Source organism: Phragmites australis, chromosome 6, assembly GCF_958298935.1.
Source record: "Phragmites australis chromosome 6, lpPhrAust1.1, whole genome shotgun sequence".
NCBI lineage: Eukaryota > Viridiplantae > Streptophyta > Magnoliopsida > Poales > Poaceae > Phragmites > Phragmites australis.
The window spans coordinates 21,064,788-21,082,044 of record NC_084926.1 but is presented as its reverse complement, the minus strand read 5'-3'; the positions used below and the strand labels follow the sequence as shown (position 1 = coordinate 21,082,044).

The 17,257-nt window shown below is 45.9% G+C and overlaps 2 protein-coding genes across 2 annotated transcripts; both read left to right on the top strand.

Annotated features, from left to right (window-relative positions):
* Positions 1 to 131: 131 nt before the first annotated feature.
* On the top strand, positions 132 to 7,127 carry LOC133922095 (gamma carbonic anhydrase-like 2, mitochondrial). The gene is made up of 2 exons (XM_062367269.1): positions 132 to 663; positions 6,523 to 7,127. Exons 1-2 carry the CDS (start codon positions 252 to 254, stop codon positions 6,897 to 6,899), a joined length of 789 nt encoding a protein of 262 aa, XP_062223253.1. The 5' UTR covers positions 132 to 251; the 3' UTR covers positions 6,900 to 7,127.
* Positions 7,128 to 13,830: 6,703 nt separating this feature from the next.
* On the top strand, positions 13,831 to 14,538 carry LOC133923062 (NDR1/HIN1-like protein 6). The gene has a single exon (XM_062368517.1). The coding sequence runs from the start codon at positions 13,831 to 13,833 to the stop codon at positions 14,536 to 14,538; it is 708 nt and encodes a 235-aa protein (XP_062224501.1).
* The last annotated feature ends 2,719 nt before the right edge of the window (positions 14,539 to 17,257 follow it).

Below are 17,257 nucleotides of genomic sequence, written 5' to 3'. Positions count from 1 at the left end.
ATCATATTTATTCAACATATATAAATATATAAACATTCCCATCACTAAATACAAAAATTAGTCTCTTATTTTTCTCTCTCTACAATTAGTTGCAATAGTTAGAATATATTGCAAAAGCCCCTATATACGCAAAAGCTCAGCCAAACGTTCGGGTCCACCAGCTCGCCGTAACTCGTAAACGACCCCAGTGGCCCATCACACCCTCCGCCCACTCCCTCAAGCGCACGGCCACACCATCCCCGACGACCACCATGGCGGCCGCCTCCCTCTCCCGCCTCTCCCGTCGGGCCACCGCCGCCGCGGTGGCGCCCTCACTCCGCCGCCTCCTCTCCGCCACCTCCACGGCCTCTGCCTCCCCCGCCGTGCCATCCACCCCGCCGCCCCCTAGCGCGGCCACCGCGGCGGCGGTGGGTACGGATCGGGTCCGGTGGGACTACCGCGGGCAGCGGCAGCTGGTGCCGCTGGGCCAGTGGATGCCCAAGGTGGCGGTGGACGCGTACGTGGCGCCCGAGGCCGTGTTGGCTGGGCAGGTCACCGTCCACGACGGCGCCTCCGTCTGGAGCGGCGCCGTGCTCCGGGGGGACCTCAACAAGATCACTCTCGGGTTCTGCGCCAGCGTCCAGGAGCGCTGCGTCCTCCACGCCGCCTGGTTGGCACCCACAGGTCACCTCCTCACTCGATTGGGCTCTGGAACTTTACCGAATGCTAGATCTGGCTGGCTATGACTGCTTCCTGAATTCGTGAGGTGATATAGGACGCGTTGATGGATTAGATGTTTTCATTCCGGTTGGTGTAGTGAAGAATCGGGCGTGTCTAGTAATTTGATGATGCCTTTCGCAGGAAGTGTTGAAAGGATGATGGAAGGGGGGATTTTGGTTGAGAACTTAGGATGATGCAGCTTCTCTCTGCCTGGCATTAGTAGCATGAGAGCCATTTGCGGATAATCTCTAATGGAGTGCTGGATTTATGTTACAAATCCTGAATGATTTGCGGATTATAGGTCAGGAATGGCAATTAGCATGTATCATGGTTCAGTTAGTGCTGACTAGCAAGCTTGTTGTTAACGAATGTATAACCGTGCTTCTATGCTTGGTTTAGTCGTAACGCTTAAGTCATCTTAGATTCATTTAGATGGAGAAAATCCATATTAGCTAGGCTGCATTTGTGTGTGCTTACAAGTTGTTTTTCGGAAAGTAAAGGAGGCGCCTTGAATTGTGTGTGGTTATTGTCTGGTTATGTCCATAAGCTTGTAGCCAAATGTTAGATTACTCTCTTTAACTCTCATGTTGTTCAAGGAGCCGCCTTCAGTTTTGGTGATCTACATACTTAGTATTTCTGGTCAATTCTACTCGTAACTCACAAAAAAAAAACATGTTTAGATTAGTAATAATGTATTAGTTAGGCAGTTGGAGTTACCTTGTAAAGCATATTGGATTCCTTGGATTTTGATTTGTTATGATTGGGTTACCTTTCATACTTTATTGGAATTTCTGTAGTGCTATCAATAGAGAATTAGTCTGTGTGGTCGTAAGATGTTTGAGAGCTTTGCTTTTGCTCGGATGTTTTCTTTTCAACATGAGGCCACAGAGCAGCAGGCAAAAAGTACTGATTCAAGTTTAGTGTTGGCAAAAGTTGTCGCTTTCATGCTATGTTGCTAACTAATGATTAACACTGTTAATTGGAGTATTCTGGAGTGACCTGTTATAGGAAAGTAACCAGTTTAGGGTGTAAGAGTTAGGTCTATTGAGCTTCAACTGGGATGAGTCATGACTTTAGTAGTCCTTTGGCTGTCTGGAATTAATAATAAAAATTCATAAAAACTTTCACAGCTGCCAAGTCACTGCTTTTGTTGACCTGTGGAGTTACCATATGCCAACAGACTTATCTATATTTTCTTGGCAGTATAAGACTGGTTTTTGGTTACCATCGATTGCCAGCTATAAACTTGTGCAGTATGCTGAATGGCATTATACTGAGGTTTTCCTTAATTGTTCCATGAGATGTTCCTGTCTTGTTATCTGGAACACATATTAACCAGTTAGTGAGAATCTTTGCATATAAGTGGATTCGTCAGTTGCTTAGCACTTAATAGTGCATAACATGAGTTGACCTCATAAACTCTGGACACGATCATCCTAGAATGTTTTTTTTTTCAATTTATGTAGAATGATGTGCTAAGTCATGCCCCCATGAACAAATTTGTGGAACGTATTGATTTGTGGATTCCAATGCTAAATTGTGTAAATTTAGTTTAATGCATGCACAATTAGAAATCTCATTTGAATTGCTCATTGTTGTTCACAATTGTTCGTGCTGAGATGATTGCCTGCTGTGAACGTTAGTTCTATCTCCTTATTGTATCGTTACTATGCATTTGCTGATGCATTGCTACTATGCCTATGCATACACTTCTTACTTTCAGTATTGCTGGGTTCAAATTTACTATCGTCTAAAGCTTGCATTGGTGAACTTTCTTTTGAGTAGTACTCTATATTTATGATCTTGCCTTCCCTGATGTGCGGCAACTTAAACACACATTGAATTTATTATGGTTGATACTTTGATAGCATCCTTTGCCATTTTAATAATGCTGCATAAGGTGCAAGTCTAAGCACTATGTATGTATCGTTGGCAACCAATTTGCTCCAATGTATCAGAGAAATTTGGTGGCTTTCAACCTCCTTTGTTCTCATGTCCTTTATGTATGGTGTCAAGACCGGATCAAGAAAATAGTCAGTTGTAGCTATGTGTTTGAGTCCAGGAATTAATCCTAACACATAGTGACTTCATTGATGATAACATAACAATGTCCAACTTAATCGAATTAAATCGTCTTACAAAATAGACCTTCGGGGCTCAAAGAAGCAAATAAATTGCAGCTATCCTACGCGTAGTCTTTATTCTTAGTGACGCTCCACATGCAATTGACAGAGAACACCTCCCTAGAATGATCTGTCATCTAGAAACTCCTCAAAGTCTTCTCCAATTGAGTGTGGTCTGGGTATAGTTAGTGTGAGCACATTACTCCGCAAGTTGTGAGAAAAAAAGGATGCATATGTAGGCTTAAACAAGAATAAAGCTTGACATGGCTTATTTGCATAACAACAACACTTATTTTTTAACAACAATTCAATTAAGTGAACGACAGACAACCTCAAGATTTTCACATCTTGACTTAACCAATGATATGACCACCTCAACCATGGTTCCCATCATCACAGTTGACCAAACCAAACACCTCAACCAAGGTTCACACCACCAAGATTGACCAAGCCAACGCCTCGACCACAGTTCCCACTATCATGATTGACCAATTGACCATACCATCAATATTTCTAATTTCTAATCATGTGTGGCTTTCCTCGTTGCTCTTGACCATGAGCACGGTTAATTAACCAGTTTTACACTACAGAGCTTGTACAATTTACTCACAAAACATGTCATCCTGTTAAACCAAGCATCAATTGCTAAGGTTTTACTGGCACGTGAATTACACCTCAACAACGAAAGCCCCCTCTTACGTCATACAGATCTAGAGAATTACACCATTTCGTTTCCCGTACCACCATCTAGTCTACGCCATGCTAGGAGTAAAGCTATTTAATTGACTAGGCACATCCGATACCAGGCTTGTGTTTGTGCTGTAAAGCTTAGTCTGGACACACCACGAACCGGTCCTTAAATGACTTGAGCAAGCCTACCACCAACCAATCAGTGCAACCTGCACTTGTCTCGTCCAACAAAACCACTTGTTCAAATCTTAATTTCCATGTTGCTAACAAAACATTGTTTCATCTCATTTTATTATAGTTGCATAAGATCATTATCATATTCAGTAACAATTATCATTATCAGTATCCTAAAATAAGGCTAATCATCAACTACTACTCCATAAACCAACCAAAACCATGGCGACCAGGATGTTAAGGAAAACTAGGGTATAGCTTAACTTGGGATTCCTGACAATATTATTAACGTGCATATTTGTAAAACAAAGTATTTTAAAACATGGATCAACATGGTCAAGGGCACAACTTGCCTTTCTAATACTCAGTTGGGTTTTCAAAGTCTTGGTCTTGCAATCCTTCTTGCTCCTCTGGAATGTTGGTGCCTACTCGCGAAAACAAGCGGAAAGATAAAAAAAATAAACACAAAGAACAAAAAAATCAAATAGCACACAACAAACACTTAACTAGGTAGATTAAGATTTTTGGGGAATTTTGGCGAAAGAACCAATCGAATCGGAGCGACGGTTTACAAGATAGGATTTTTGAAAGATTAAAACAGGGATAAAAGATTAAAGACTAGGTAACTATGTGAAAATGAATTTTGTAGAATTTTCATGGGCGATCTAGGGTTTTTTGGTATTTTCTAGGAATCTTTTGGCATTTATTGGATTTTTTCACTAAAGAAAAACCTTATCTAAATTATCAACAAATTATTTATGAGTTTATGGAATTAACATAATTAATTTAATATGAAAACCCTATTTATTGCATCATTAAAGCCTATTATGACGTGAGCATAATGTTTTAATTAAATCAAAAAGAAAACGTTGATTGGGTGCTGACTGTGCTTGACACGTTGGCTCTAGGGCTTACGTGACACTAACACAGCTATTGATTGGACACTGCTGACTGGGTAACACATAGGCAACTAGGGCTGCCATGGACGACACGTGGTGACAACGTGGCATGCTAACTGGGATGGTCATTCATTAGATCTGGTCACTTAGTTGACGATTGGACGACTACGATCTAATCCAACTGAAAGGGTATGCAGCTTCTAATCTCGACCGTCAGCTAAGATCCAACGGCAGGGAGGTGATTGGGCTCGGCTCCGGCTGTCCTCACGACAACATCGGCTTTGCACCGGTGGCGCACGACCAGAACTTGGTCGGAATCGCAGTATGGTGGTCTAGGGACTCCGGTGAGCAACAAAACATGACTAGGTGACCACAACGAACTCACCTGCGGGCTGAAGCGATGGCGGCAACCTTCTGTGATGGCTGACAACAAGCGATGGCGATGGAAGCTTCGGAGCTCAGTAGATTAGGTTCTCTGGTGTCAATCTCGCGTTGTCGGGTTAGGGGAAACACTTGGTATACCTCGGGGAGAAACCCTGGGTAACTATTTATAGTTGCGGAGGGCTAAGAAGGTAGATTGGAGTCGGTTATGGTTTGGGATGAGTTTGGCGACAATACGATTATATCTCGACTTGATTTCCACCGTTTAAACTAGTTTGGTTAGGGTTAAGGCAGGAAATCAGACTTGTAGATCCTGCAGATTCTTTTGGTTGGATTGGCATGGCTGTTGTCATCTCTGTGTCGAACAACGCACAATAGCTCGGCCGAAGGAAGGCGATGATAGGCAGGCCTGGGTGGTTAGCGGCACAAGGAGAGAGAAAGGTGACACGATTTTTGTTCAGCCCAAGGTGCGGTCTCCAGCCCGGAGAGAGGAGGCGCGCGAGCGACGATCACTGGGCCTTGACAGCCTTGGCCCAATTGTGCACGCAGGAGGGGAGATAGAGAGGAAAGAGAGGTTGAGCTGAGGTGGGCTGGTGAGGGGAGAGAAGAGAGCGGATTGAGGGAGAGGAAAACGGGTAATGCGCTGAGAGAGAGACTTGGCCTAGGGAGGGTTTTTCTTCTTATTCTTTCTCCTTTTCTGTTTTCCTTATTTGTTTTTTCCTATTATTTCTAATATTTGATAAGCTATCAACACTCAACAACTATCAACAAAACAAAGCAACCACTAGCAACAATTAGCAACATGTTTAGGGAAAAAATTAACATTGACAAATTTTATTTTATTTAGTTTTCTTATAGAAAAAGTTTAAATTACTCCCTTGAACTATTTCTAGTGTCTGAATAACCCTTCGAACTTTAAAGTTGTTTATTTAATGCTTCAAACTTTAAATACCGGATTACATAACCTCTTGTAGTAGTTTGCAACATCGGTTTTGATGACGTGGTTGCATGTCACCTTTTTTGCCACATGGCTACCACGTCATCTCTCGTGCATTTTAGAACCGAGTTAGCTTAGGCACTGGCGGAGCTCCTCGCATATGGCCTGAGTCGTTCGACCCGAGAGAGAGGACGATGGGTGGGAGAGAGAGGCCAGTGGGAGGGAGAGAAAGGCAGAGAGAGGCCGGCAGGAGAGGGATGAGCGAGAAAAATACGATACGTGGGCCTGCTTGCCACATGTGCACTTCCACGTTGGCGAAAATGATATCGTGGGCTGCCACGTCAATGAAACTGCCGCCACATCAGCAAAACCACTCTAGGGGTTATATGATCCAGTATTTAAAATTCGAGGGGTTAAATAAACGGTTTTAAAGTTCGGGGGTTAGCCGGACACTAGGAATAGTTTAGGGAGTAATTTGGACTTTTTTGTTTATATCAATTTAATTCTAGGGTTTTCGATTTTTGGGCTGTTACAGTATGTAACCTTCAGTTCCTGGTGTTGGCTACTGCGTTGGGTAAGGTTGGCTTTGATCTCATCTCCAATTTTATGTCGTTTACAGGACTTCCAGCTGAGACACTTGTCGACCGGTATGTGACAGTAGGTGCCTACTGTCTGTTGCGCTCATGCACCATCGAGCCCGAGTGCATCATTGGTCAGCACTCCATCCTCATGGAAGGTTCATTGGTCGAAACGAACTCAATCCTTGAAGCTGGTTCCGTTCTGCCCCCTGGAAGAAGGATTCCAACTGGTGAACTCTGGGCTGGAAACCCGGCTAGGTTTGTTCGGAAGCTGACCAATGAGGAGATCATGGAGATTCCAAAGCTTGCCGTAGCCATCAATGATCTGATGCAAAGTCATTTCTCAGAGTTCCTCCCGTACTCTACTGCTTATTTGGAGGTGGAGAAGTTGAAGAAGTCGTTCTCAATTCCTCTGTAAGAGCATGCTTTCCCCTCGCCCGGGTAAATGAATGAGGAAATAAAGGTGCCCAATTACTAGATGTTTTGTATTGAGTCTAACTTGTACTCTGGGTTGATCTGTTACGTCGTGAAATTTTTGTTCATTGTTGTGAGCTTGGGGACACACTTGGAGGAATCATGTCTTTGTATCTGTTTACCCAATGTAATGCACTGTTCTCAGTAGTGCATTTCGCTGCGTGTTCTTTCATTTTGTCGGTACTTATCATTTTCATATTTATATCTTCCATCAAAAGCGACAGTCGAAGTTCTGTATTGTTAATCCTGAAAAGTTAACTTATATCTAGCGACAGGAGTGTTATCAAATTTTTACTGGAATAGCAGTAGAGGACAAATCAAAGCCCGATAAAATGGTTTTAAAAAGTTGCATGTTCGATTGGAATGGAAAAGAGTACTAGAGTGCAAGAAAATCGATAACATACACTTGATGTAATGATCTTTCATAATCCAACTAGCTGGGAGACTTGCGGTACTGGTTGCTTGCTGAATCAAATAGAGAATATTAATAAAGATTGAAAAAAGATCATATGGCTACACCTGGCCAATGGAAATACTTTTAACCGTTTATGTCTTCAATAGTAGAAACTACCAAAACACTGCACATTATCCATTAAAGTGTAAAAACTGAAATCAGCCCAGATCTAGTAACATCTAAAAGTATGGAATACTATGGCAAAAAGATGACATCGAAGTGTTAGCCATCCGAACGAACTTACATCTTCCGAAAATCTGTTTGGTGCGTGGATAATCTGAGAAGCTTTAGAGTCAGGGGCTTAGCCCATTCTCCATAAAATTTGTTTATTGTCCTCTCTGGTTCTGGTCATATATACAAACTAGATCAAACCAGTTGCCTTTCAGGTCACTATGGAAAAGCTTAATATCATGGATGACGCAGTGCGAGAGGTTAAGATGATCAGGTGGTCGTGCGAAAAATGAACAGTCTAAATGTCTCCCTAGTTGCATATGTGCCATTATTAGTGGGTCATGTTAGGCACCACGTGGGCTTTCTCGAGCCACATGCCACACACCCCTCCAGCGAGCCATCCCTCTCTCAGATGAGCCTCCGCGCGCCCCTGCCTCCTTCCCCGTCATCTACCGCGATCTCTCTCGCGCCCTCACCTCTGCACTGCCCTCCTACTCCGTCTCCAGCGGCACCCCGCCGCCAGATCTGTCGCCACAGGCTGCCACCTCACTTACCTGTCAACCTCTTGCCTCCCCCACCACCGGCTCCGCCCACTGCTCTCCTGCCTCTCGTGGCTCATACTATCCCTTTAAGCCTACCCCTTAACCCTAACTCTAAATCCAAATTCCAAACCATAACCCCGACCCCTTAATCCGAGCAATGATGCCAGTGCAACAACGAGGCGTGAGGAGGAAGACACGACTGCCATGCGGGGCCAACTGTCAACGAGTGAAGAAGGGGGAGGGTGCGGTGCTCAGCTTTCGTCTCCTTATGCGACAACGAAGATTAGCTAGTATTACTGGCGTAACTAGGCCATATTGTCACACCCCAAAACCCCTAACCTAGTCACCGAGCACGCACCTGCATCATTACATCATACTTCATGCTTATGGTTTTGTGTTAAGCGTTTTTTTTAAATGTTATGTCGATAAACGACTCATATTTCTACCATGTATGAGTGGGAATTGTTTGACTGTAGTTTAGATGGCCCAAAACTATTTAGGATGGACAAGGAAGAGGATCGGAAGAAACGGAGAAAAGAAAGAAGACTTTCTGCATGTGGGCCTAGCCTGTGGTCTGACAGCTAGAGCTCAGAACCCCAACTTAAGACCCCCTTGACTCTCTCACTCACTCTCTCTTGCTAATTCATTTCCTCCTCCACCAAAACCGAGAGAGAGAGAGGACGACCACCTAGACCACCATGACGACTGAAGATCGATAGAGAAGGCTTCTCCAAGCTTCCCGAAAGCTTTCCCGAGCTCCTCCCCACCATCTTTCTCACCAGATAAGCTTCCTCATATCCTTTTCCACCTCAAGGCCAACCACCACCCCAGAGCCTGATCTTCAAATCAAAGCCTCCCCGGAGTTGGCCAACCCTCTAGAAAGCTTCCCCACACCAAGGTAAGACTTCCACAACCATTTTCATGTTATCCCCGAGCTCGAACCGATCCTAATTATCTTAGACCCGAGCTTCACCCTTAGCCATGGATGTCATCTATGGGGTCCTCGAGTTTGGCCCCGTGCATATCGGCCAAACCACCCAAAATGAACTCTTCTAACCTTGTAGAGTATTTGGTACCACTCTTGGTCGAAGGCCTCGATGGAGCCTTTGCCAGTGATCTCGCCGAGATGATGCGGCTAGGCCCAATAGTCTGACCACCACCTGGGCCGATCTGATCATTGGGATGTGACTTGGCCTGTTAGATACAAGTCAGACTCCATAATCTAGAGTCTGGCCACCACTGTGGCTAGTTTAACAGCCAGGTTTACTCAGTATCATTTTCTTCTCTATTCGACCCTAGGTTCTAACCGCCACCCTACCCCGGTCTGATTGCCAACCACTCAGAACCCATTGAGCTTAATTTGTCTCATGTGATATACAAACCTTTTCTAGCCAATCGGTTAATGTTCTTTTGTAAATGTTTCCATAATGTGTCACATTTCATCTCGTTGGCGATCATGCATCATAAAACATATATCATCACATTTCATATTACACCCTTAATTCTCAATGGCCATGTGAATTAATTTGCTACTATTGTATAGGTTAGTTGCATTAAGCTTGTGTTATATAAGTCAAGTGGGTAGATCCTATATTATTGCATTACCTTCCCTATGATTGATGCTACTGTATCCTTGTAACCATGTGTAACAAATAGAATCAAGTCTAGTGTTCGATAAATGCTTAGCTATGCTTAGCGTATCGGTAGAAGTCGAGCGGTGGATGTCGCCGTCGTTCACGAGTTATAGGACATGTATTACAAAATCTACGATGATGGTTAAGTCAATGTGGTAAGTGTGTTGGATTACGAGACTTGAGCGGGTGATAGGGATAGATGAGAAAGGAGTCTCGGATGTCGTAGTCCCGCTTGAGTTGATTAAGGACCGTACCGATGTTTACCTATGCACAACACTTACCATACTTACCACATATCCGAACATGGGACGGATGAGCTGAATATCATATGTTGTGTGCATCGACTAACTGTGGCCCTGTTGAATGTCAAGAAAAATGATGAGATAGAGAAGTTTATATTAGGGCATCGAGGACCCTAGGGGTGTCTAATGGGGAAGAGCCCCAATGAAAACTAGGTATCCTTAGCACCGTAGGCATGGACTGGTCTGATGCAGCACATATGAGAAAGATTGTCACGAGGGTCGAGAAGATATAATCGTGTCATGTGGGTAATCATGTACCCCTTGCAAGATTGTAAGAATAATTCAAATTGTCGCGCTCTCGGTCATGAGCATGCTTGGTGTCCTGATAGTTCATTGTAGAGTTATGTGTTGTTCTTGAGATGTTGGTCATGTTCACCGGGGTTGAACATTAGAGGGAAATGTTGATGTGATTCATTCGGGTTGATCACTTGAATAAGGTTTCATTAAGCTATGGGTATGATTTGGGAAAAATAGGATTATGATAGTTGAGTCGTGTAAGTCTTCATACTTAGGTACATACACATTAAGATGATGAAAATTGCATTTAAGCAAATGTGTTATCTTATGGCTTAGTTTCCTTACCACAACCAAACACATTATCCTTCGAGTTGGGAATATATATACCCACATGTGTAAGTCTTTTGAGTACCTTCGTACTAATGGTGCTATCGTTGAGTTTTTATTGCAGGTGAGGACAAACCGGTATTTGGTTACTTCTACCCTACCGATGTTGCGATGAGCAAGAGTAAAGCCAAGTGACACGAGACTAACCCCGGTGATGCTTGAGAGTAAAAGCATCATCGGTTTCTTTTGCTATTTTTTTTACATATTTTTCCGTTGCGTATCTAGATGAGCAATGTACTAGACGAACATGCTATAATATAGTTTCTAGTTTTTGTTTTGTGTCAAGTGTATGGATAACTTGACACTAGTTGCTTTTACTCTGATAACCTTTGTCAGAACATGTTGTAATATAACTTTATACTTGTTGTCCCTTATTGTGATGAATGTATGTAAAAGTACATGTGTGATCCTGGCAAGCCTGTACCGGGAATATCGGAATTGCACTTGTTTTGATTGAATGGTTGTGCAATGGGCGGTTTAGATGTGTGCTAGCATATGGCATGTTGGCGGACGGGCGTATACCAGCTTTCATCTTTATATCTAGTCAGCACGTTCGATTAAGCTAAATATGACTTGGAAGGTTCTCAAATATATAGTTCTATTTTATATAAGGTGGGATGTTTGATTCGCATCCATGCATTTAGGTGCCTGTTTGGTTTGTATGTATAGTTGTGCACAATTCCTTCACAACCAAGTTACATGCCTTAGTGACTCAAAAAGTATAGTGATATTCTCTTATTAAGTTTTGGTACCCAAATTGTAGTGACAATTTTAACAAGTATATCGAGATCAAACCAACTTTGGCCGCAGGGGTGGATCCGGGGGCTGAGGGGCTTCAACCCCTTACTGCTTTGTAGCCAATGGAAACTCCCCTGAGCCCCCTACCCCCATGGCCCACATTTTTTTGTCATGGACTGCCTTAATACGTGTGAACTGAACAAATCCTATGTTTTCCTTCTTGCTTGATACCACAACTGAGTTGCTGCCATGGACTCCTCGAGCTCCTTAAAAAACAAAGCACCCAACGTGTCAACGCCACCCATTACACAATAGTAATCTATTTTTTAAAAACAAACCAACATGAAGGCTACCTATTGTATTAAGTAAGAAGAAAGCCCGATGAGCTGAGCTACTCAGTTAATTGAAGGAAAATCAAGCGAAAATCACAAGGCACAACAGGCAAACTATCTAGCTAAACACTAGGCCTAGAGAACCGCATAAACAACTTAGACTCTTGACCATCTACCTAGCTAGACTAGGTCTGTGATGGTCGACAACGCCTCAAAACAAAACAAATCTGAACCCGCGGGGGGGGTCTCTCCTAAACAACGCCTCCAAGGAGGGCATGACACTAAAGACCCCATCATAGACCAATCCAAAACATCAGAAATGGGTTTCACCCAGAGACCCTCTCGGGATCGGCAGGGAAAACCACATCACTGCCTCTAAGAAGGGAACAACGCCCGAGGGCATCGCCGACGTAGGCATCGGTAGGACGCTGAACTAGGCTTTCGCCTAATGTTCCTAAGCCAACACTGCTGCCAAACTGAGCAACGCCAAACCCCAACCAGACTCATTGACACATCAGGCCTAGAGATGACCTAGACATTATGACAGGGCACCATCACACAAAGCTTGAGAGAGAAGAATAGAAGTAGTGGCATGATGAGCCACAAGTTGCCTACGATCGAGGCTAACCACGACAAGCATGCAATGCTAGGATCTCCGACCCTTGATGGCAAAACGCCAGGACGAGAAGAGGATGCCCCTTAGCTTGGCAATAAGATGGATGAAACTCAGTATCATGTGGCGTTGTCCTTGACTCTACGCATGAGCGGCCACCATGCTAAAGCCGCTGAAGAAGGAGCTCGCCAACGAGGCTCAAGGAGATGCAATACGTCACCAACGGTCACCTAAGCGAGCCGACACACATAGCGGAAACTGGCGGCGGTGCGCAGATATGGAAACCTTGGCACCATGCACGTCTACCTCCTCACAAAGCCCCATGCCCGCCAGGGTCTACATCCGCCGGAACCACAAATCAGCAGGCCGTTCAAAGAGGGGCGGCCTGGCTAGGCGCAAAATGGCAGGCTGGCACTAACCGTCATGCCCGTGGACACCACCACCACGACCGTAGATGCTTCCTTCATAACCATCGTGTCCTTGGTAGCCGTCGTCATGGCATTCATGGATCCAGCCGTCGTGCCGCAGGCTCCACATCCCAGGCCGAGGTCTGGCAGCCTCCCCATTGTAGGGCACGTGGATTTGGCAGCCAGGCTGCCACGCCATGCTGTCGGGTGCGTGGATTCGGCCATCGGGGGTGTGGCATTGGCCGTCGCACCGCGTCACGAGGCATGCTGCGATGTGGATCTGACCGTTAAGCGTGCCATGGACCCGATCATTGTCTCATGAAGAGGAAGATGAGAGGGAGATAGAGGAGAAAGGAAGTCGCGATGGCTGCCACTTGGTGCCGCCACCGCCGATCGGTAATGGTGGGGGCGGCCACACGGAGGAGGTAACCGAGGTGGGGAGGCGGAGTGTGGAGGTCGCCCCCGAGTCGCCTCAGAGGCGACACGAGGACCAGGAGCCGTATATTCAAGTTGTAGTCGCAATAGTAATCTAGTATGCAGTTGCAATAGACTTTCCCCATGGCCCACGCGAAATTTCTTTTCTGCATGCGTGCGCTCCGAGTGTACAACCTGTTAAGTGAGGCCCACGTAAAGGCAACCTTATCTAAACTTTTTCTTGGTAATTTTTCTCAAATTTTCTAAGAAGAAATTTTTTAAAGTTTATTCTCAATTTTTTTTAGTTAAACTTTTCTCATTAATTTTTCTCAAAACTTTTAAACTAAACTTTTCTTATGTAAACCTTTTACTACGCCGAAGGTGAGACTATGATAAGAACACTTGTTGGAAGTCGTGCACGTGAACACTGCTTGCACATGGGCGGATTAGCAGGGTCGTGGCCCACGTTCAGTCCGCCTGGTGTCCACGAGTCAATGCCTCTCCGATTCGGAACACAAATTACTTCCAACTGCTTCCCTTTCGGATTCAAGCTCAGTACCGGACATAAAGCTCCCTCCATATATATATCACTTTAGGCTCTGCAATTATATTTGGAATCGTGATACTGCATGCACAACGTAAACATGGCTCGTCCTGAGACAACCCACGTGGTCGACCTCGAGGCCGGACACTCCTCGTCGCAGGCGCCAGCACCGTCACTGCCTGCCACCACGACGAACAAACCTTCGCGCTCGCGCCCGTGGAAGCGCCGCGGCGGCAGCTGCTGCCGCCGTTTCGCCTGCTGCGCGCTCTTCTTCGTGACGGCCGTCGCCGTGCTACTCGGCGCGCTGTACCTTGCGGTGGACCCGAAGCTGCCCCGGTACACCGTGTACGCGCTCAACGTGACGGCATTCGACATGGAAGACGACCTGACGGCGCGCGCCCGGTTCGACGCGTCGGTGCGGTTCGAGAACCCCAACAGCGGCATCGGAATCCAGTACGAGGAGGGCTCCAGCCTCGCCGTGTGGTTCCGCGAGTACCGCCTGTCCGAGGGCGCGCTCCCGGCGTTCTACCAGGGCCACCGCGACGCGGTGCTGGTGCACGTCGCCATGGGCGAGGCGCGGCTGCGGGGCACGGGCGTCGTGGAGGCGATGCGGCACGTGAACGAGGCCGGCGGGGAGCTGCCGCTGGTGTTCCGCGGCGAGGTGCCCGTGCGGGTGAAGGTGGGGCCAGTAATGACGGCCAAGGTGACGCCCAGCGTCCGGTGTGACCTGGTGCTGGACAGGCTCAGCACCGAGGGCAGCGTCGGGGTCAAGAACATGACCTGCAAGTTCTCCATGAAGCTCTGGTGACGATCTCCGACTCGGAGTCGGTTTAGACTTTAAAGGGGCTAGCTCGTTGAAACGATAGATAGCATTGTACACCTGGACAGCGGGTGTTACGCGTACATATACATACATGTGAATTTAAATTTGTAGCAATCGATATACATGAATTCTGAAACAAGTGTACGTACAGTTATTCTAAATTAGCTTAAGTTAGGCCTCAGTTAGCTTAGGACAGTCGACTGATGTGAGTTGACCCGTGAAGACCAACAGACTCAGTCGGGGTATCAGGATTAGGCAAACACATGATACGTATCACTCGTTTTTGGACCGATGTAAAGCATGATGAAGTTTTTATTGCTGTAAAGCATGACTGTTTCGCTCATTTTTTTTTATCAATCGCACTTTTTTGGCAAATATTTGTGAAGTTCACTTGCTACCGACGACGCATTTTGTTTGGTCTCTCGTTAGACGTTCACTGATGTTTGTCAAACTGTAATATTCATGTCAACAAAATGTTGATCTAACTGATGTTGTTCTCATGGGTGCTCAAATGGATCGCCCAATACGCCGCCCACCAAAAAACTTACCCACAATTTTGGGATGTCAAAAATCCCTACAATTTTCTTTGTCTGCTTAAAGCCTGCATCTCTTCTATTATGTCAAAAAATCGCATATGCACTACTGCAGAAACCCCTTTCACTGTCGGCTCCAAAACCCTCTTCCCTGTCAGTTTTAGAGCCGATAGTGGGTAATAGGCAATAATAGTCGAGGAATATCACTACCGACTCAGTGAACCGACATTGAAGGGGGTTATCACTACAGGCTGAAGGATTTGTCCGGTAGTGATACCCAAGGCATTACTGCCGGCTGAAGCCTTCGGTCGGCAGTGATTCACTGGAATCACTATCGGCTGAAAGTTTCAGCCGGCAGTGTTTTCCATCTCCTCCCTCCTCGGTCCTCCCTCTCTCTGTCCTCTTTGTACTCCCTCTCTCCTCGATCTCTCTGTCTCTCTCAATACATACATACAATGATACATATATTTACTGTAAATCAATAATAAAAACATATTCATTAATCAATAGTAATGAATACATATATTATAAGTTAGACATCGATAAACACACATATATACATAATAGTTCTCACAGGTCACCTCCTGAAATGTCGATCGAGTTGAACTAGTCTAGTATTCCTCTACCTCTCCTGTGATGAGGACCACATCTCCGCACTGATGACTGATGGTGTGTGTATGTCCGGGGACCCGGCCATGCCTGATCGACCGCAACATCGCGTATGCTCCAGGCTCGCCAGCGTGTCAAAGACATCGAAGTCTGACGTCTGAACACATCTACGGTTTGAGCCTTCGGCCTCCTCTGTAGCACACTGACGGGCCATCCTCTCGTCCTCCTTCTCCTTGGCATGCTTACAGGACGCTGCTTTTTGCTCCTCCACAATGCACAGATAACGGGCTAGCCTCTCGTCCTCCTTCTCCTGGGCACGCTTACAGGACGCTGCTTCTTGCTCCTCCGCAATGCACAGCTAACGGGCCAGCCTCTCATCCTCCTCCTCCTAGGCACGCTTATGGGACGCTGCTTCTTGCTCCTCCGCAGTGCACAACTGATGGGCCCACCTCTCATCCTCCTCCTGGGCATGCTTATTGGCCACTACTTCTTACTCATCCTTTGTATCATCGTTGGAAGGCTATTCTGTCGAATAGTCGTCTGATGATACCAACTTTGTGTAACACCCTAATTTCCAGTTTTGTGAATTATTAAATTTTGTCCACAAATTAGTGATAGCATCACCATTAGCATAGGGTTAAAATGATATTTTTATTAGTCAAAAATAAATAACTTAGGCTATATTTTGATCTGTTGCATTCATGCTGGCTTTGTAGTTGCAGTAGGCCCCTTTTTCTCCTTCTCTGAATTTTTTGGGTGAAAGATGTTTTAAAAACTCATTTGAATTTAGTTTAGATTCGAATTAGAAATAAAATTTGAAAAAAAGAGAAACAAAAGAATCATCAACTCGGGCCAAAACCCCTTCAAAATCTCGGCTCAAACACCCTTTCCCCTCTCCCTCTCTCTCCGTAGGCCGAAGCCCATTCGCCCCCTCCTTTCTTCTCAATCCGGGCCGAGCCCACCTCTCGAGCCGGCCTCCTCCCGTGCTCGAGATGGACTGCCGCTCTCGAGCCGTCCCTTCCTTCGCTGACCAGCGGGCCTGACTCAAGCTGTACCGAGCTGAGCCGGCAGCCAAGCCGCCTTTCCGGCTCCTTTCTTCTTCCTTTGGACTGCGCCTGAGCTTCCTCCTGCCACCGGCCATTTCTTCTTCCCCATGACCTCTCCTCTCCCCGATATGGTCGGATCTGAGCACTTATGCCCCCATCGCGACGCCTCCCTCCGTTTCCCCCTCATTTAACCCCCTTTTGCTCTAATTCATGAGAAAACTACCAGACATCAAAGCCATGGCCGTTGCCCCTTGCCCTTCAATTTCCAACCACCTCGCTCATCCTCTCCTCTATTTAAGCTGCTCTTCTTCTTCTCAGCTAGGTTCCACACATTTTGCACCCGCTCACGCCTTTTTCCTCGCTCAAATCACCGTCATTGTCGCATCTTCTTCTATTCTGGTGTCCCCGAAGTCGATTCTATGGCTTGTCATCGCTGTTTGGACACTAGAGCACCCCTCCTGCCGCCTCACCGATTATCGCTGCCATCCTCGCTGTCGCCCGGCCACCCCGATGCCT

Bases quoted from the DNA above. Each gene is read 5' to 3' on its own strand.
- LOC133922095 (XM_062367269.1), top strand. From the start codon at position 252: ATGGCGGCCGCCTCCCTCTCCCGCCTCTCCCGTCGGGCCACCGCCGCC. The intron at 664-6,522 runs GTCACCTCCTCA...TGTCGTTTACAG, and splicing joins CGCCTGGTTGGCACCCACAG to GACTTCCAGCTGAGACACTT.
- LOC133923062 (XM_062368517.1), top strand. From the start codon at position 13,831: ATGGCTCGTCCTGAGACAACCCACGTGGTCGACCTCGAGGCCGGACAC.